Source organism: Melozone crissalis, unplaced genomic scaffold (genome assembly GCF_028551555.1).
Source record: "Melozone crissalis strain CALT ecotype California unplaced genomic scaffold, PUWL_Pcris_2 ptg000045l_1, whole genome shotgun sequence".
NCBI lineage: Eukaryota > Metazoa > Chordata > Aves > Passeriformes > Passerellidae > Melozone > Melozone crissalis.
In genome coordinates, this window is record NW_026535823.1 from 30,854,433 (window position 1) to 30,875,152 (window position 20,720).

Sequence of the window (20,720 nt, forward strand, 5' to 3'; positions counted from 1 at the left end):
TCATCAAATGATTAAATCTCTGAACAACAGCAATTAAACTCATCTTTTAAGGGGCTACACTGGCAAATTAAAAACAGAGCCCTGTAGGGAAGCAGTCACACAGCTGGAGCTCAGGAGCACCTGCCAGCAAGTGGCTTCTGCCTTCTTTTACCAAACTTGAAATAAAATGAAAAAACAAAAGAGCTACCTGGTGATGGTGAGTTGGGGTAGGTGTTGGGCAGGCGAAAAACATAATAAATATAGGAAGCAAGCAGGCTGTTCCTGCCATGCTGGTCCTGGTTGCCATCCAGGTTCTTGTGAAGTCTGTTTATGATCGATGCCATCGCCTCAAAAGATGCTTGGCCCAGGTTCACTGAAAGCAAAAAGGGAGGAGTTTGGTTTAGAGGGCAGCAGGACCCAGGGAAAATCCTAAATGTGCTGTTCATCCACCTCCTACAGGTGCCCAGCAAGCTTTTCTCATCCCAAACAGCCTCGAGTTTGAACCAGGTCTGACCAGCCTGAGAGCAGGAGAGCTCTCCAGTGATCTGCTGCCACTTTTATTAATAATAAACTTAATGAATTTAAGCTCCATTTCTGGAACCAGCCCAACTTTTGTCATCAACTGCAATGGTAACAAGAGCAAGTCTTTGTTTAACTGATGGGTAATACCCTTTGGATTTTTATCATGCTTTATTGCAGTTAATTATTTCCTTTAGTTAAGCCTTAGCCAAAATACAAACTGTATCAAATGAACAATTTCATTCTGCTGAGAGAAAAAAGCTGCTCAGAAAATGAGCACAAAAAAACTACACACTTGAAAAATTAAGGATGAAGAAGACAGGAGCTAGAAAATTAAAATTTTATTTTAAATAAATCCAGTCATTAATGTCCATAATATTCCATACAAACCAACTAAACCAATTCAGAACACTGAAAGAGTGAAAGAACATTAAAATATAAAATTAAAATGCAGGTAAATTCTTTTCTAGAAAGATTAAACAAATAAATGATACAGCTAAGAAAATACTTTTAGAAGTATTTTTAAAGCAGTCTTAGATCCTTATATTCCACTATGTCCAAACTCAGGTTTCCTACAAAAGAAAATCAGCAAAAACTGCTACTTTAAATAGTAAGGATCTAATCCTGACTTAAACTTGACATTTTCTGTACTGCCAGATCTTAGCCCTTCACAGGGAGCAAAAGAAGGGATTATTCATGCTGGCAGTATCAGATCCACAACAGGAACATGCAGCATCTGTAATTTCCTACTTCACCAGATTTTCCAAGGTGACCAATAAGGCTGAAACCCCTATTTTCTGTCAGGATGGAGACACCTTAACAAGCTCCAGTGCTAAAACATGCTGAGCATCCAGGAAAATCAGGCTCTTTTTCTGCTGGCTCAATTTGGACACCAAATTCCCAGTCCTTTTAGAAGTTTTCCATTAAATATTAAATACTGCTCCTGTGTATATCACCCCAGATCTGGATGCCAGCATGTTTTATTTGGGAGACACTTGGTATATTAGTGGCACTAAAATAAAGCATAAAAATGGACTTTTTTACTTCTACATAAATATGATAAAATTGGAAGTGTCAAACTTTCAGCTATGTAATTCTCTATAAAACTTAAATAAAATACCTATTTGGCCTGCAATGACAGGAGGTCTTACTACCAGAAGGATCAGTTTGTCAAGCAGGAGATGAAGAAATCGCACTACCGGCTCCAGTTGAGAGGAATTTAAAGCTGAAATGCTGCTCTTCAGTTCATTTTCCAAGTTGTTCTCCATAATTCTCATGTCTCCTATTCGCACAGGGAACATGTGCTCATCCAGAGCATGGACAAGTGCAAAGAACTTGTCGAGGTAAGGGTCCTACAACAAGCAAAAAAATCCAATAATCAGCAAGAATCCCCAAAATATCTTCATTTTCTATGGACTTGTGTCTCATGGATGGGTTCTCACCCTCATTTTTCTATCTGGTCATTTAATCCCACAAAATTAGTAGAAATTCAACATCTTTGAGAGATTTGTCCATATTTAATTCTAATTCTAGTTTCAAAGTTATCAAGGCAAAACTAGAGGACCCACAGACTGTGTATTCTTAGACAAACCAGACAAAAATGCACTAAAATCACATTACTACTTACAGCACAAATAAAATACACACAGCCCATCAAAATGACACAGTGGGAATTAATAAAACAAAAGCTCAAATGATTAAACAAAGTGATTGTCATCTTTATTTTCAGATCAAAGGCAAATAGAGGGAAAATACAGGGAAGAAACAAAAGAGGAGGAGGGGAAAGGGAAGAACAAGAAAACAAGAAAACAAGAAAACAAGAACAAGAAAACATCATTTGCCTGGGCTGTGTTAGAGCTGTTGTATCAAACACAACAGGCTGAAAACACTGTTGGCCATTCACCCCCCTGTGAATTAAGGCCAAACCACTCATATATTTAAGCAGAACTTCTCAAATATACTCACAGCAGAATGTGGAAAAACGGGTGTGCTGGCTCAGAACTGAAAATGAGATTGTAATTTCACTACAAGGGATTGTCACACACAGCATCAACTCTGACAGTGTTAACTGTCAGAAGATTATTTTATTCCAGTGACTGCTCTCAACACCCACCTGAGTGTGGAGAGATGACACAGCAACAACTTCCACATTGAAAACCCCTTTGTGGTTGTCCACCCACTTCATCCCAGGGAGAGGAACCTGCAGGTTGAGGAAGAATCAGAGAGGATGTGACACAGAGCAGAGCTTAGGCTCTGCTAATTACATTTATTTTGGCCGGATCACATGCACATAGCCACACACAAACACTAAAATTCTAAATGTAATGGTATTTAGGAAATAAATAAATGTACACACAGAGATGTGTACACATACATCCTCTCATTTTTTCTCCCATGTATTGTGCTGGTTTCCAGCAGGCAGAACTCAGCTCACCTCTGGAGAAAGCACTGAATAAGCCTGGGGTGGCTTTTCCAATGACACAGGCAGGCAGAACTGACCCGTCTTTAACCGGCCGTTCTGCAGCATCGGGATCCACTGCAAAGAGAGGAAAACAACAAAACCACTCATTTCTTAAGGCTTTCTTGGAGCTTTTGCCAATTTCCAAAGCTCTCCAATGGGATACGAGTTCACAGGGATGCTAAACAAAGAGCCAGCAAATGCATTTGAATGAATCCTGAGAAATGTAAGGACGGAAAGACACTCACGGTGTAGCCGACTGGAGTCTCCAGGGGTGTGTTTTGTTTTTGTTGGCAACTGACGTGGTAGAAAGTAAAAAGCAGGTGGTGGTGGTCTGTCAGAGTGGCTGGAAGCTTAATCTTGATTTCCTCGTGAAAATCAGGAGATCTGTGCAGAGAGCAGAGCCTCAGCTGAGTCACCCACTGTGGTTTGCTACCTTGTGCTCCAGACTGAACCCTCTGAGTTAAAGGATCTGCAGGGAAGGGAGTGTATGGGCTACCCCAAGGGATTAAAGCTCACTTTCTGATCACCAAAGGCTGGAAAAACTTCTACTCCACAAAAAAAATGGGCAGCAGCCTCCTCCTCCTCCTCACACAGGCACTCTGAACCACATGAGCAATAAACTCCTGTCTCAATGTGGACACTGCCACAAGCCTGACCTGCAGGACAGGAATCTCCCTTGGCACAGCTGCAAAGCCAGGAAAACGTTTCCTGCTGGATTCAGCACCCCTCACCCCAGCTGCAATGGAATTATTTTCAAGACCAAGTAGCTCCAATTTGTACCTAATGTGTAAAAGGCTCCAAGAAAACAATGGGGGCACCTGCTCCCGTGAGTTTGGAACATAAATCTTCATGAGTGCTGACTGGAGCTGTGCTTGGAGCATCTGCTCAGCTGGGCTACGTGCTCAGGATCACACAAAGCTCATCTGTACCACAGCAAACAAAGACTCTGTCTCCCAGTTGTCACAAAACTCTAAGGACAGCATCAACTGGCACTGCAGTCACTGTGAGTGCTGTCCAGACACTGATTGTTAAATAATTAACACCATAATTAATCACTGGTAACTGCACTTCCACACTGTGTTTACCTGTTGTGATACACCACAGCTGTGTATGCTTCCTTGGAAAACTCAGGACAGCTGGATTTGCCAAAGATGACCTGCAAAAAGAGGAAAAAAACACAGGAACCCCCCTATAAAACTGTGCCAAGATCTGTTCCATAATCCTGCAGAGACATTCAGAGCTCTGTTTATTGTGCACCTGTACAGTTACATCTGCTCCTTGTTCTCTGCCCCTTCCCTTACAGGCAGCACTTCACCCAGTCACTGAAAAGGCACAATTTTAACAACTCCAGTGACACATGGACACAGACATGGCAGAAGAACTGATGGATGGAACCATCCCTACACAGATCCTCTGAGTGGGGATCACTGCTGGCCCTGAACAAAGCTGTCACCTTTAATCCTTTGTCATGGAAGCAAAACTTCTGTTCCAACCACGAGCAGTGCCTGCTGCAAACACAGAATCCCAGAATTCCAGAATCCCAGAATGGGTTGGGTTGGAAGGGAATTTAAATCCCACCTCAGGAATGAGACAGGGAAAGCTTCCACTATCCCAGGTTCCTCCAAGCCCCATCCAACCTGGCCTTGGACACTTCCAGGGATGGAGAATCTCTCTGGACAACCTCTGCCAGGACCTCACCACCCTTATAATCAATAATCTCACGTTAAAATTCAGCTGCTCCACTGTCACCTTGCAAACTCTACACAACCGCACTCTTTGCTCTGAAATATAATTTTTGATTCCTCTCAAGCTGTTATTTTGAAATGCATTTCAGTGAGGTTTGAACAGCCTGACAGGAGCTCTAACTGCTCCCTCCCGTGGAGCACAGGGCCCCCTCACCGGCATGGCATTGCTGGGATCCTCTCCATACATGAACTGCACTTTCACTGTGATGTTCCTGGCAGATCCCTGCCGGTTGGCAAAGTTAAGGCTCTGTGGGTACACATAAAGGAGATTCCTGCAAGAGACAAAGGCAGCAGCTGATGAGAGGGCTCACACCTTCATTAATGCTCTTATTTAAACCTCTGTGGAAAGGCAAACAGTGAAGGGTTTGACATTTTCTGTTCCATGAGATGCAGTGCACACCCAGACAAACAATTTGTCTTTAGTAATGACCTCTTATTGCAGACATCAAAAGACATAATTTTTACACTCTCATCACATTTTGAAACAGTTCTTGTTTGGAAGAGTACTTGTAAAATCCATCCAAAAATTTCCTAGTGATTCTACAATCTAAGTTCAAGCGGAAAGAAACCTTTGATGCAAAAGTTTTATTTACTTCTATTTCATATACTTTATTTGCTCAACACAGAGCAGCTGGTTTCTGTTAAATACCTTCTTTCTTTTTTTTTCTTTCTTTTCTTTTTTAAATCTCCTGACATCAGGATAACTTCAGGTTCCATTTCTCCTCTGAGAATGGATTAAACTGCATGGATACATGTAGCTTCAGGTAATGACAGCACTCCCAGGTAGCTAAAGAACTGTTTCAAAGGCTGAAGTAGTCAAGTGCTCATCACATCCACAGGGAGTGTGGCAGGGCCTAACGGGAGGAAATTGCAGCACAGGAGATTTAGGTGAGGCACAAGGGAAAATGTTCTGGCTGTAAGGAGAGCTAAAGCAGTAGAACAAATTGCCTTGGAGGGTGTGAAACCTCCATTTTCTGGTGGTTTCTCAGGCCAGGTGAGGCAGACACTCTCCAGCGGGGTTTAAAGACAACCTCAAGCTTTGCTGGGCAGGGGACACTTTCTAGAAAACCCTTCCAGTCCCATTTCTCCAAGTCCCTGAATACTTTCATAGCCATGAGAAATGCAAAATTCTGCAGTATTTTCTGTCCTCTGAGCCCTGCTGGGCCCTTGCCAACAAGGTGAAAGTTGGATTCACACTTCATCAGCAAAACTGTCTACTACAAACCCCTACCTGTCCTTTGTGCAAGCAACTTAAATCCACACAAACCTCCTTGATGTTCTTTTAAAGACAAAAAAAAGCAGACTTTTCCAGCTCAACACTCAGTTATTCAGAGGAAATGAACATTCTTTTGCTGGTAAACAAGTCTAAATGTATGAATTGTTGCACATCTTTAAAAAACCAGCCTGGCAATCCCCATTCCATCTCCCACCCGGCCCTGCCCAGCACACCAGCATCATCCTCCTTGGTCAACCAGGGGCTCCAGCAGGGATGGTTCCATGGGAGCTCAGGGAGGGCTTCAAGTGCTTCAAGGACTGGCACGCTGCATTCTGGCCAAACACTGCAGAACCAGCCCTCTGGCAGCCCTGGCTTGTGAGGCAAGAGGCAAAAGAGGTTCCCTTCCCTCTGGGAACTGTTCCGTGGGTCTGAACACAATTTGTGAGTGGTTTCCAACTGTTCCTTGTCCCACAGAGACAGCAGATGCCAGATGGGCTCAGAAGCGAAGCGAGGAGCACAGCAGGACAACTTTGAAGGGGTAATAAAGCAGCTGCTGTCGAGCGCTGGCAGCAGGAGGTTGGTAACAAAAAGACTTTTTTGAGTTCTCAGGAGGGCAGTAACTCAGGGAAGGTACCTGGTGCCTTTGAGATGCCAGGAGTTTCCAAAACACCTGCACTGGTGGGACACACTCCTGGAGGAGCAGCTGCAAAGGGAGGCTGCCCCTGCCTGCCTGAAATGGCACTACTGATAAGATTTTGGCCAATGGACCCCACCCAAGGCCTTGGTTCTGATGGCAATTCCTCAAATCTGCTCCCCCAACAGCCCCATCTACACAGCCCAGCTAATGCTGATCCTAAGGAACTCCCTAAGAGCAGTGCAGCTCCAGGGACATCTGGGGCAGCCTCATGAACCAGGCTCTGCTTCACCCCTGCAGGCAGAGGAATAATCTTAGCAGGCAAGTGGGAATTTCTTCCCTCTCAAGTCCTTCATGGTGAATTAAGTTTTGGAATCCCATCCCCACTGGTCACTTTGCCAAATCAACGCTCTCCTACTATTTCAGAGGAGGCCAGGGCCATTTTTGTGACTCTCCTAAATTACTTTGTTCTGCCATGAATACATTTGCTGCTTGATGTTCTTTTAAAATGAAAATGGATATGAAAATTTACTCTAAAATGTACCTTGCTCATAAAACTTTTATTAAGTATTATTAGTGCTTAAGAGAAAGATTTAAGGTATTTGTGAAGCCAGGCTACAGGATCCCTATATTAAAGGCAGGCTTATGCAAAGGATTGATTTATGCTGAGGAAAGGGACAGGTTGCTCCCCTCTCCACTGCTTTTCAAGCCCTCATTAAGGGCATTTCACTGGGAAGAAGCTCTTGGTGCTTATGGGATTTGAGATGCACAGATCCCACTGCAACAGGGGATAGGGGATGTTCCCCCTGTTCAGGCAGCCTCCCTCCAGAGGGTTTCCTATTACAGCCATCTTCCCTTTGTGGAAAACTTACATGGAAAAAGGGGAAAAAGAGACCAGCTAGCAAATCAGAACGTGACCCCAAATGGAAAAATCCTGCTTGACCTTACCACTGGTCAACTTGGGTTGGAACCCTGGTTTGGGCTGGAAGTGAGGTAAAGATCACCTCATCCCACCCCCTGTGTGTGCAGGAACACGTACCACTGTCCCAAACTGCTCCAAACCCTGTCCCACTGGCCTTGGACACTTCCTGGGATGGGGCAGCCACAGCTGCTCTGGGCAAACTGGGCCAGGGCCTCACCGCCCACACAGAAATTCATTTACTCCCAATATCTAATCTCATCTAAACCTACTCTTTCAGGTTAAAACCATCACCTCTTGTCCTGTCACTCCAGGCCATTGTCCCAAGTCCCTTTCCAGCTGTCCTTGAGCCCCTTTAGGCCCTGGAAGGAGCTCTAAGATCCCCCCAGAGCCTTCTCTTCTCCATCCCCAGCTCTCCCAGCCTCTCTTCTACCCCACATCACTAAAAACCTCAGATCTTCCCATCTACACACAGCCATGGAAAGGGACTGAGGCTGAAAAAGTGACAGAACATTATAAATGTCTTGATTTCCATCAATAAAAGTTTCAGGCAGGAGCTGTAAACCCAAGGGCTTGTGTTTGGAGCTTTTACTAAAATGCCACGCCAAATATATGCAAAGCTTATCCTATTATCTCAAACAGATCTCAAAAGTACTTCTACTTCCATAAAATAAATTGCTCAAGTGCAAAGGCTTCCCAAGCCATGGACATAATGGCACCAGGCACTCCTCTAAATATTTATGCAATATCATTGCAGCCCTTTTCCAAAATCCTTCACAAAGGTATTAAAACATTAAGAGCTGCTCCTAACTCTTACAATGAAACTTTCTATAAATGAATTTTCTTATTATGAAAATTTCCCTTTTCAGTAAAACCCAGAGACCTTTTTCCTTGCTTTATTCCTACTATAAAAATCATTTAAAGCCCATATAATCAGGGTCACCCAGGTGCATGAAAGATCTTCAGGATCATGTTTGTTACATACATCTTTTCCTGACAACTCTCAGAGGCAGGATTCCCTCTCAGGGTTTCCAAGGCTCTTGAATTTTATGGTTTAGTCATGCCAGAAGCTTTTCTCCTCTCTGCTTTCCTGTGTCCCACTTTTCTTCTGGACTCTGGGACTGTTGTGACATCTAGGGGGGCTCTGCAGTGAGTTTAGCACTGTCTGACTTCATGGCCTTGGCATTAATATGGAAACGTGCTTGGCAGCTAATTAGTGCTTCATTAATATTTGACATCAGGGCCTTTGGCTGCCTTTTCCCTTTAGAAAACAAACCTTTCTCAGGTAGTGTCATGCCTGACCAGCACAGGGACACAAGCTGCAGAAACCTGGTACAATGTCTGATCCTCAGTTGTTTGGTCATTGCTATTTCTTCAGTAACTCCCTACATTTTTAGAAAGACTAAGCCAAGAAGAAAGATTTTTGGGGGGTGATGGGGTTAGGAAGAATTCAAAATAAACCAGAAAGATTTCTTACCTTAAATAGTTAGAAAAGAAAATGGTTCATTTGAAACCACACAAAACCAGAGCCACTTAAGGACTGTGAAGTGGACTGAAGAATGCCTATACATTGGTTTTGGTTTGTTTTTTGTTTTTTTTTAATTTTACAACCAGTTCTTCAAGTTTTGCAGCCCAAAATCCGTGTGTCAGAGAAACAATTCAGAATTGGTTTTTTTGAAGGACTCCCTATTCTGCCCAGAGCTGGGCCTGATCATCTCCCTGTTTCTGCTCTTTTTCCAAACTCCAGGTACTCCAGTAACTCTGATCCCAATCATACTGGCACAAAATATTCCCCAGCAATCAATCTGAGATCTAAAATACTTTCACAGTATTTAACTGTGAATGGGAAGGTCATCTGGATATTACCAACTCCTAAGCATACAAAAAATCTAACATATGAAGTAAAAATTTCATTTTTCAAACATTTTTTCTATGGATGCTTCATATCATACATGCATGTGTACATCAACAACATAACAAGAAGTCCAGGGGAAGAATTTCTAAACACACAACAATTTGGCAAAAACCTGAAAACTCTCCAAAGCATATTGTGCAATATTTGATTTTGATTTCTTGGATTGCTATGAATGAGTCCAGAAAGAGAAATACCTTTGACTCACACTGAAATACTACCCAAAAAACTCCTTGTTTTCATGCAGAGACCCAGTGCAGAACTGGGCATTTATTTCAGAGCACTTGCAGCCTTTCTTTATGCAGTATGAATCTTAAGCAGCAAAAAGAATGCTAAGGTGAGAAATGCAAGCGAGGTATTATTTATCTCACCCACCTCTGCAAAGCAGCTCTTAAAAAATAAGTTTTATATGGTGTAAATTACTGCACAAACCTTAACACAGCAGAATCACATCCAGGCAATCTCTGGACCTAATTCCCTCTTTCTCACTTAATCTGGGCTCGATGACAAGTAAATCCACTGCAGCACAATGAGTTACATCAGAAAACGGCCTGAGATGAAAATCAAGTTGTGTGAATCATCTGGGAATATTCTGCCCTTCCACAGCTCATCAAGGAGCTTCACAACCTGAACATCCACTGCTCTCAAACAGGGAAAAATCCTTTCACACTCCTGAGGCAATAAAGCGAACCAAACAACACAAACAAGGAGCACTTTAAGCCCTTACCCAGATTATGACCCAAAATTAACCTATTAGAAAGAGTTGTGTGAAAAACACCGCGTCATCAATAACATTTTACACCAGAAGGCCTGGCAGATGGAAAAGTTCAGAACCAGTTTAATCAGCAACGTGCCCGTCTCTCAATTTTATCTTCCCAGGTGCCAACCTACATTCAGGAGGGGTTACACTCGTTCAAACACACACAGCTTAATGATCAACCCGTGCTCTGCCTCTCCTAAAATGAAGAGGAGTATAAATAGATCAAGCTCTGCAACCCAGAGCAGCCACGGAGCACGAGCTGTCACTGGGAAAAGCCTCTGCATCCTGAGCAAAGAGAGCCAGGAGTAGGAATGATGAAGATCATTGCAGTTTTACTGCTCCTGGCCCCGCTGGCTCTCCCAGCTGCAGCTGACAAGGATTTTTTCTCTGTGGGTTCCGCGGCATCTCCCGAAACGAAATCGCGATTTGCGATGTTGGACGACGTCCGAATCTTGGCCAACGGGCTCCTCCAGCTGGGCCACGGCCTCAAAGACTTTGTCCACAAGACCAAGGGGCAGATCAATGACATCTTTCAGAAGCTCTACATCTTTGACAGGTCCTTTTATGAGCTCTCCCTGCAAACCAGCGAAATCAAGGAGGAAGAGGAACAGCTCCGGCAAACCACGGCCAGGCTGCAAATCAACAACGAGGAGATAAAGAACCTCTCACAGGAGATGAACCTCAAGATTGAAGACCTCATCCAAAACAAAATCCAGCTGCAGGAGCAAGTGTGGGGACTGGAGGACAAGGTCACCAAACTGGCCATTTTCCAGCCTTCGGTGCAAGAGACAAAAGAAATTTCTTCACTCAAAGTAAGTGACTTGTGAAAGGCCCTGACACACTGAGCCAAAATACACTGCAATGCCATCACCAGAAATTGTGCAACAGAAGCTCCTGCTTCCCCTTGCTCCTTGCTGCAGTACTAGTCTGATTTTTTGAGGAAGAAATCACTGTAATAACCTCAAAAAAAATCACTGCCTTACTCTGATACAGCGTTAATTTTGCTGTAAAATTCCCCAGAGAAATCAGTGAAAAACTGTGAAATTATACAGCTCTGTATTATTTTCAGTATTGATTTGCAAATTGATTTTAAGGAATTTTGTCATCACAATGATAAAAAAGTTTTGCAATTGGGAAAATCATGAGATTCCCAAGCCCATGGGTTTGTACATCATCAGCTCATCCCAAACCAATGCAGTGGGAACTGCCTGCCCAGTGCAGAAACAGGGAGCTTAAACATTTAAGAGAAGGGCATTTATAGCACCTGTAGGACCTCCAGAACCAAAGAACCTTACAGGTGTTTATAAAATCAATATGTTAATCATGCAAGCAGTTAGGTGGGTATAAGGTTTTTTATAGAAAAGGAAATATTAACTGTATTTTGCAGGAGTATAAAAAGGCCAAGCAATTTGTATGGGAAAATACTAGATGTTTGTGTCAAAGCAAAAAAATTAATTCTGATCTCTCAAATCCCAAGCTGATACCCTTAACGCTGGGAATTTTTCTCTTTTTTGATCCAGTTTGATTCAAGGGCTGATTCCACAGAACATAATTGTTCTGGATGTGAAATGGAAAAGAAAAGAGCAATTTAAAAAAGGAGTCTACAAAGCTGCCAATAGTTTCTCTCCATAAAATGGGTGTTCACTCCAGAAGCAAAGCATTTTGTCATTTTAGAGGCAAAGCATGCAAACCTCTGGAGCTGGACTTTGATGATCCTTGTGGGTCCCTTCCAGCTAGGGACATTCTAGGATTCTCTGGAAAGGGAAGGGGGGAAGGGAAGGTTCAGTGGTTTGACTGGCTCCAGGACAGGAGTTACAGAGGCAGCACCACTGCTGAAGGTTTTCTGCTGCTCCTAACCCTCCTCCATCCTGCCCTCAGGCTTTTGTGGAGCAGCAGGACAACGACATCAAGCAGCTCCTGAGGATCGTGGAGGACCAGCACGAGCAGCTGGACAGGCAGCACAACCAGATCATGGAGCTGGAGGACAAGGTACAGGAGCCAGCCTGCTTCCCCTTCCATCTCTCTGGCACTGAGGGAGCTGAGCTCCCACCCTGGGGTCGGGCACCCCTTGTTGAGTTTGGGGTGCAGAGGAAGGTGGCACCATTCTGAGGTACCTGCTCTGGGCAGAGCCTGCAGTGCTGCCAGGCTGGAGCTGTGGCCAACAACAGCTTTGAGACCTTGTCTCTCAACACCAGGCTGCTGCATTTCTGACTGCTCATTTGGGGTTTTCTCCTCTTATTATTTACCACATTATTGCTCTTCCATTGGTCTGGAAGTCTCATTGCTCTCCACCTCTTTCTTAATTTCCAAAATCCACTCCCAGAGTGGAAGTTTGCATCACTGTAATACAGTACAACCAGCATGATCAGGTTTAATTTATTCTGAGAGGAAAATGCATTTCAGCCTGAGGAACTGTGGGTTCTGTCCTCCTCAGCTGTTGGCATTATTTGTCTAAGTGATGTCACCTGAGGAAATAAGCTAATCTGTTTGCCCATTAATTATTATTATTAAATAAGTTAAATCTGTTTGGCCATTAAGGTGCACCACAAGAGAAGGGGTCATTTCCTCCCTCCATGCATCCTGCCAGAGCAGTGGCACAGCTGGCATTCTCACACCTAAAATCCACCAGCATGGAGCTGCAGCTATTTTTATGTGGTAAATTCGGCATTCCACAGGGTTACACTCACAAGAAAAATTATTCTCTGCATGACACTGCCTTGATCCATGCACCTCATCATTCCAGAGCCTTGGGAAGCTAACAGTGTAATTGTGGCTCTTCCAGCTAAACCACATCGAGCTCCTGGAGCTGCTGGAGAATTCCTTCCTGGAGGAGCAGCAGGAGGCAGAGCCCATCCCCTCTGCTGTGCACAGGCCCACGGCTGGGACATACAGAGCTGCTGGTGAGACCCCATCTGAGACTGACTGCAGCATGTGCTGATTCCCACCACCCCTGGGACAGCCCTGGGTTGCTTTGTAGGAGCCAAAGACTAAAAGGAGAAGATTTTTATGTTATGCACTGGGCTGTGGGAAGGAATTAGATTTCCTTCTTTGGAAAAAATGTCATTATCTATTTAGGCCCACTCCAGCTGTGCTTGTCTCTTTGGGGTGACACACAGGAACAATGTCCAAGAATGCAGTAACAGGATCCATTCCCCTCTTGTAAACATGCTGTGGCCATGCTTTTACCCATGTCTCTCTTGTGGAGCCTGAGCAGAGAACTCATTTACTCCACATTGGCTAATTACAAGATTTAGGAGTCCTTTCTTTGAAGTTGAAAGGCACTGATGAAGTGTAGCAGTGAGCATGGTATTTACTAGGAGCTTTACAAGGGGTAGGAAAGCCCATTTGCCAGAGTCTAGTCTTAGGCCTTAGAAACTTTCCAAAATCCTCCAAACTGAAGCCCTGCCTAACTTAAAAACCACAACCTATGCACACCTTGGCAGCTGCACTATTATGTCCAAAGCAGTTTGTCCATTCCATGATGTTTATTGTAAAATACAATTACCATTATGATCATTCCCATTTTTTCCTTTATCTCGCAGCTCAGCACATCCCAAGCAGGATTTCTAACAGGCTGTTTGCTCCTCAGGTTCTGCTGCTGACTGCACTGCCCTCTACCACACTGGGGTGCAGACCAGTGGGGTCTACACTATTCAGCCCAATGGCTCAGAAGCTTTCAATGTCTACTGTGAAACGAAATTTGGTAAGAGCTGTGCCAGCAACAGTCTAATTTTCACACAAGTATCTTCCTCTAAGCCAAACAACTTTGTGTCCTCCCAAAGTACACAAAAACTTATCATTCATGTATCTTCTTGATTTCTCTTCGTGGCCTGTCTGCTCTAAATCAGGTTTCCCATATCCTGCAATCTCTTATCACTGCTCCCATTCTTTACTCCCCTCCTATTTATACTGAGGAAATGAAATTCAATCGTGTGACATAAATTAAGGATATCCAAATTCCAAGCCCCTTTAGCTGTAGTCAATGAAAATGGTCATTATAAAACCCATTGCAGAGCAAACATGAATGCATTTCCCAAAGAAAAGCAAATAGCAAACAATTTGCCTTCACAAAAGTAACATTTTGTTCATTAACAGGCCGAGCTTTAGACTGAGCTGAGCCAAACTGAACCCAAGAAGAGAGTCCTGGGATGGGATTCCTGTGCCATTGGGTGGCTCAGCAGCCAGGAACACAACTGCCATGTCACCTTCCTAAAGGAACCCAAATTTGTTCCTTTTGCCACGCACAGCTTGGCCAGTTCCCTCGTTCCCTGGTTGCTCTGCACCCCCAGAGCTGCTCTGTGCCTGCCCCCATCCCTTCCATGCCCTCAGAGAGCTGGGGAGCGTGTGGGGCCGCCTCACGTGTCTGGGTGAGCACACACAGCTCCCAGGGCTGCCCTCTGCACAAAGCTGCTCTGCTGCCATTTGCTGCACAGCTGCACTGAGGGTGTCATGACCTGGCCAGGGAAGCCCCTCCTGGAGCTGCAGCTGGACACAGCCCCAGCACTCAGCCCTGCCCTGCCCTGCCAGCCACTATCAGCACTCTGACCCTCTGAGCCAGCGTCTGCGGCTCTTATCTCTTCTTTATCAGCTTCTCTGTCTCTCAGCCCTCATAAACAAGTGAAACCCAGTTGAGGCAGCCTGACAGAATAACTCTGTGAGAGGAGGCACCCCGGGTGTGGCCAAGGACGCCTGAGGGGCCCTGGGCTCTCTCCAGTTGGGCTCATTTGAATTCCCTTCATCAAGACCTCCATTAACTCATTCTACCTCAAAATGGGAGCACCCCAGAGCACACTCAGGGACAGGGAATGAGGCCAAGGCCCAGCTGTGACTTATTTCCCTTTTCACAGGCACATCCTGGACTGTAATCCAGAAGAGAGTGGACGGATCGCTGGACTTCAACCAAACCTGGGATGCCTACACAAATGGTTTTGGTGACCTCAATGGTAAATACTCCTTTTTTTTGTGTGTACCAATTGATTTGAGAAGCTGGATCTTCTTATGGAAAGGAAAGCAGACTAAACCTGCAAATAGCAGCTAACTGATTTATTGGAAATAGCAGGAAGTGCTTACTAGAACACATAGCTTGTGAAATTCTCAAAGACATCCCTTCAAATGTGTGTTTAGAAACTGAATCAAAGGCAGAATGCTTTAAACACTATTTCACCAAGATTTTGCTACTTATAAAAGCATCTCCCAAAGCATTTCAAATACACACAAAGGCAAAACTTCATGAAGCTGCTGTCACTACTTTCTCTGAGCCTTCCTGCAATCCTGCTACCCTTAAAACCACATCAATTTTTGCAGCCTCAGGAGAGCCCAAGGCTGTGTGTGCTCCCCTGAGCAAACACCTCAGGCTTCTCCAGAGTGGCCAATCCCCTCCATGGCTGGATAGGGTGAGGAAACACCCACGTTCCCCTGTTAATCATCAACTCCAAAGAATTTGTAGCACCAAGTGCTGCCCAACAGCCTCCTCATCCAGAATCTTCTCCGTGTTCTTCTTGTCCAAAATGAGTGACCTCTTGTTTGGGAAATAGTCTGACTTTCTAAGCATAGCACAGATCTAAACCTCACTAAGGCGAGCAGCAATATTGACTTATTTCCATTTCTTTTATAATAAAGAGCTGCTGGATCTCAACCTTCCCCTCAGCTTTGGGATAGAAGTTCCCAGCTGTAAAGTTTATCTGATCCTGCTGGATGCTTTAGTGGCTCCTTGATTGGTTTCCCAATTCCCAAATACTGCACCAAAAAGCAGCAAAATGTTTTCAGTGTTGGATTTTACAGAGAATTTCACTGCTCTCAGCTATGTCCTATTCAGTGCTCTTCTGAGGAGATAAAATAAACCAGGTTACAGCTCCTAACCTGGAAATTAGGGAGTATTTTCTTCAAGCATCTTGTGCTCTATGGCTTTAAATGCCAGCTGTGTGGATGGCACTCACATTCAGCCCCACTTTGTACATGTGGCAATTACCTGTGCTGATTAGAAGCTACTTAATGAATATAATATATGGAACCAATTAAACTAATGATCAGAAATTCCAGCAAAAGAAAAATTCCCTTTGTACAGGAAGTCAGTTTGGTTCTGCAGCTCTTTCCTCCCAAAATGCAACAATTGCCATTAGGTTTTATGTATGTCACCGGTTTCATTTGTCACACATTCCAATTACACACCTCTTAAATGTCTCCAGCTCCCTCTCAGAGTTCCACACGAGGTGGGAAACTTAAAAGGGGGAAGCTCCAGTTCATTTAGAACTCCTGCTTTTATTGATCATCAGTGTGCAATTAAGCAGAGGTAAACAAAAAGAATGTAGCAGCAGACCTCTGCAAAGATCAACGGTCCCCAAGACTCAAATCACTGAGTTAATTAAAGCAATTAATAAAGCCTTTTAAATACTGTATCTTCACACACACTACCTAAAACCATCTCTTCCCTCCAACTTTGCAGAGGAATTCTGGCTGGGCCTGAAGAAGATCTACTCCATCACCCAGCAGGGGAATTACCTGCTGCGCATCGAGCTGCAGGACTGGAGGGGGAACAGGAGGCACATCGAGTACAGCTTCAGCCTGGGGGGCCCCAGCACCAACTTCACCCTGCAGCTGGCCAGGACGTCGGGCAGCATTCCCAACGCGCTGCCCGAGCACGCCCGGCTCCGCTTCTCCATCGGGGACACGGCCGGGGGCCCCAGCTGCCCCCAGAGGCACCCAGGTACAGCCCAGGGCATGGCAGCTCTCTGCTCTGCTGGGAAGGGGGCCTAAAGCTCATCCTGGGGGGCTCAGCCTGAGAAAAGGAGACTCAGGGGTGTCCCCATCACTCTCACAGCTCCTGAAAGGTGCCTGAGCTCAGCTGGGGCTGGGCTCTGTCTGCAGCAGCACTGACACAACCAGAGCACACAGCCTCGAGCTGCACCAAGGGAAATACAGGCTGGACAGCAGGGAAAAGCTTTTCCAGAAAGCTGATAAAGCTCTGGAATGGCTGCCCAGGAAGGTGGTGCAGTGCCCATCCCTGGGGGTGTTTAACAGAGCCTGGATGTGGCACTGGGGGCCAGGGTTTGGTTGGGGTGCTGGGGCTGGGTTGGACTCCATGATCTTGGAGGTCTCTTCCAACCCAGTCATTCTGTGATTCTGTGAAACCCTGATGCCTTCCACTATCCCAGGGCGTTCCAAGCCCCATCCAGCCTGGCCTTGGACACTTCCAGCGATGGGGAATCCACATTCTATCCAGATAACCTCTGCCAGCCCCTCACCACCCTCACAGGGAAGAACTTCTTCCCAATCTAATTTCTTCCCAATATCCCATCTAATCCTGCCCTCCTGTGCAAACGACCAACACCAGAAACAGAACAGACAGCCCAGGATGAAATAACCCCCGGATGAGACTCCAAACTCTAAAGCAAAGGGCTGGCCCTCCTCTGATGCCTGGTCTGGTGTGGCAGCCCCAGTTTGGGTTGTTTGATCCTTTTTGCAAAAAACTTAAAGACAAACTGACTTCTAACTCCATTTAGGCTACAATCCTAAAGCTAATAATGAGTGAGTTTCCATTCAAAGGCAGATTTTAGCTGCTTGTCATATCCATATAATATAATCACTCCCAAAAGAGCGAGAGAGGCAAGGCTGAGGCGGTTTCTCTTTGGAGATAATTTGGTTAAAGGGTTCTTAATTAAGAACCCTTAAACCCTTTGTAAATCTCTGATTTACAAAGCTTTTATGTTTGCCAGTTTATAGCAGAAAGCAAACAACTGAAGAAGCAATTAAATGATTGAACCACAGGAGACAAAATTGTCCTCCAGCCACCTGCTTCATGCAAGAAACACTTTGTACATCATCCTAGGCATTCTTAAAAATTGTGGATGCCTCAAAGAATGCCAAGAGGAGCATCTTGTGTCCAGGGAAGGGCCCCTCAGGACAAGGACACTGAGGGGCTGGAGCATGGCCAGGGAAGGGAATGGGGCTGGGAAGGATCTGGAGCAGCTGAGGGAGCTGGGGAGGGGTTGGAGAATCCCTGAGGAGCTGGGCAGGGGCTGCAGAATCCCTGAGGGAGCTGGGCAGGTGCTGCAGAATCCCTGAGGGAGCTGGGCAGGTGCTGCAGAATCCCTGAGGAGCTGGGCAGGGGCTGCAGAATCCCTGAGGAGCTGGGCAGGGGCTCAGCCTGGAGCAAAGGAGGCTCAGGGGCCCTTGTGGCTCTGCACAGCTCCTGACAGGAGGGCACAGCCAGGGGGGATCCAGGTTGTGCTCCAGGGAACAGGGACAGGAACAGAGGGAACGGCCCCAAGTTACACCAGAGGATCTTTAGATTGGATATTTGGGAAAATTTCTTCATGGAAAGGGTTGTCCAGCCTTTGGTGGCAGAGTCCCCATCCCTGGAAGGATTTAAAATCCAGGCAGGTGTGGCATTTGGTGACATAGATCAGTGGTGGCCTTGGCAGTGCTGGGGAATGGCTGCACTCAGTGACTTTGGAGGACTTTCCCAACCCAAACAACTCAGTGATTTGGGAATCCTGGGTAGATGCCAATTGGGCTGGAATTTAGGGTCTGAAGCAGATTTATGCTGCAAAGAGGAGCTGTTTACTCTGCCCAGACTGACATGCCCACGTTTCTCCTCAGGAGGCTGGTGGCACAGTGAGTGTGAGGAAACCAACCTGAACGGGAACTACGTCACACCACGGTCCAGGGGGAGGCTGGACAGAGGAAAAGGTCTCTACTGGAAGCCTAAGAAAGGAAGATACTACCTGCTCAAGTCAACCAAAATAATGATCCACCCAACAGACTTAAAAAGCTTTGACTGAGTGCTCAACCTGCTGCATTGGAACTCAGAACAAACACAATGAACTTCACCACACCAAAGGACTTGATGCTGTGTTTACCAACAGATGCCAAGTGCCAATCCATGCCCTGCATGGAATTCCTCTAAAACATAAACCTGAGGCATCTGAGATGGTCTTACAAAATGTCTGGTGAGTATTGTCATTCCCTCAAGCCCCAATGTCAACATGCTGCAACTTTTTGTGGAGCTTTTCCTTCCCCACAGTGAAATTCTAATGCCCAGGAGCCAACCTGTCACATATTGGTTAATATTGTTTGGGGGAATGGATTTTCAGACTGTGCATTCCTTTCTGGGTTGTGTAGTAGGGAAAACAAAAAAGTGTTTTCTGGGAACAAAGGGCTGGCAAAACCCTACTGAAAACATTTAGGGAAAGAAAAAAAAAAGAAATTTTGTTTCTTGAAGTAACTAATTGAATGTTTGGTTCATGTTTTTGTTGTGGAATGTTTCAGGAGCAAATGAAAGATGGGTAATTCCTTGTTTTAGGGCTCTGGGTATTTCCAGGAGTGTAGCTGAGGCCAGTCCATGCTCTTTGGAGCTCTGTGCAGGTGTGTGCACACAGGGGGTCAGAGCAGCCCTGCTCCCCTGGATCCCACAGGGAACTGCACAGCTGGGGCTGCCCACTGCAAGTGAGGAGCCAAACTCACTGAAAGGAGGAAGAGATCTGCTCTCCTCACCTGAAATGAATCACAGCCAAGCCCTGTGACCTTTCAGTCCAACCAGCTACGGAATTAAATAAACAAGCAAGTGAGCACACACCAAAACACCTTTCACTTAGGGAACAGCTGCTCCAATGGGGTCAAGGGTGGCAGCCCACAAACCCAGTAGGCACAACCCATGGCACAGGGCTGCTCCAGCTCCTGGGGACACTCACAGCTTGAACTTCAGCTGCAGAACACAGAGTGCCAGCCTTGGGCTGGCCCTGCAAGTGCTGACTGACAAAGCCCCAGTCCTGCAGCTCCCCTGAGTCATATTGACTTGTTTATCTTCCCCAACCCTTGTACAGTGTGGGCTTTTTATCTCAGCACAGGAAATGGTTTTGGTTGTCATTTATCAGAGTGAAACCCCATGAACAGAATGTGTTAATTACAGAAATTCTACAATAAAAATCCTTTTCCTTCTCGTGGGTTTGTAACAGAGATGAGATCGTGCAGTGTTGCTTATTTGTACTTGTTTCCTGTAATGTTAAATTACCTATCCAATAAATAAATAGCTGAGACTTTTCAAAATACAGGATATGGAACTCAACCAAACCCTTCTTATAAGCTTTGATTTGTAAAAACCTGGTTTGTATCTAAATTTAAATAAAGGATTTGCTAAGTTGGTGAAATCACTCAGCTGATGAAGACAATTCCACCCAGCCATGTAATGTCCTCAAAGATACTGTGAAAAAGCTTCAAATTAATAATGGCACATAATGAAAAGAAATCTGGTTCCAGCCTGGATTTTGTTATAGAAAGATTATTGTTTCCCAAAATATTTAGAGAAATTTCCTATTTTTCAGGGCTTCAGGGGATTTTTTGTCAAGTATTGTAAACAAAGAAATTGCTTGGCAACCAAAATGGAAATATGAACAAAAGGATTATATATTTTCTCTATTTCTATCCCTCACTTTAAGGAAAAAACAAGTCACTGAAAGTGACATAAATTAATAAAGCCAGTAGGAGAATGGTGACTTTAACAAAGAAAAAAAAAGACTACATACAACTGGAAAGAATTTAACCAAATAGAGAAACCTGTCCTGTGTTCTTATTCACAGC

General features: G+C 45.0%; 2 protein-coding genes across 12 annotated transcripts in view; one reads left to right on the plus strand and one right to left on the minus strand.

The window, feature by feature from the left end:
- Positions 1-20,720, minus strand: part of DOCK7 (dedicator of cytokinesis 7) — a 99,880-nt gene that overhangs the window by 38,169 nt on the left and 40,991 nt on the right. For all 11 annotated transcript variants that reach the window (XM_054286367.1, XM_054286369.1, XM_054286366.1 and 8 more), the window contains exons 15-21: positions 4,859-4,976; positions 4,045-4,115; positions 3,205-3,343; positions 2,933-3,034; positions 2,612-2,698; positions 1,619-1,850; positions 188-352 (exon numbers count right to left, since the gene is read on the minus strand). In XM_054286367.1, the coding sequence (XP_054142342.1) occupies positions 188-352; positions 1,619-1,850; positions 2,612-2,698; positions 2,933-3,034; positions 3,205-3,343; positions 4,045-4,115; positions 4,859-4,976 (914 nt within the window). The remainder of the gene's footprint in view (positions 1-187; positions 353-1,618; positions 1,851-2,611; positions 2,699-2,932; positions 3,035-3,204; positions 3,344-4,044; positions 4,116-4,858; positions 4,977-20,720) is intronic.
- ANGPTL3 (angiopoietin like 3) lies at positions 10,460-18,925 on the plus strand. Its single transcript, XM_054286370.1, has 7 exons — positions 10,460-10,957; positions 12,024-12,134; positions 12,928-13,045; positions 13,735-13,848; positions 14,993-15,088; positions 16,588-16,848; positions 18,744-18,925. The coding sequence occupies exons 1-7, from the start codon at positions 10,460-10,462 to the stop codon at positions 18,923-18,925; spliced, it is 1,380 nt and encodes a 459-aa protein (XP_054142345.1).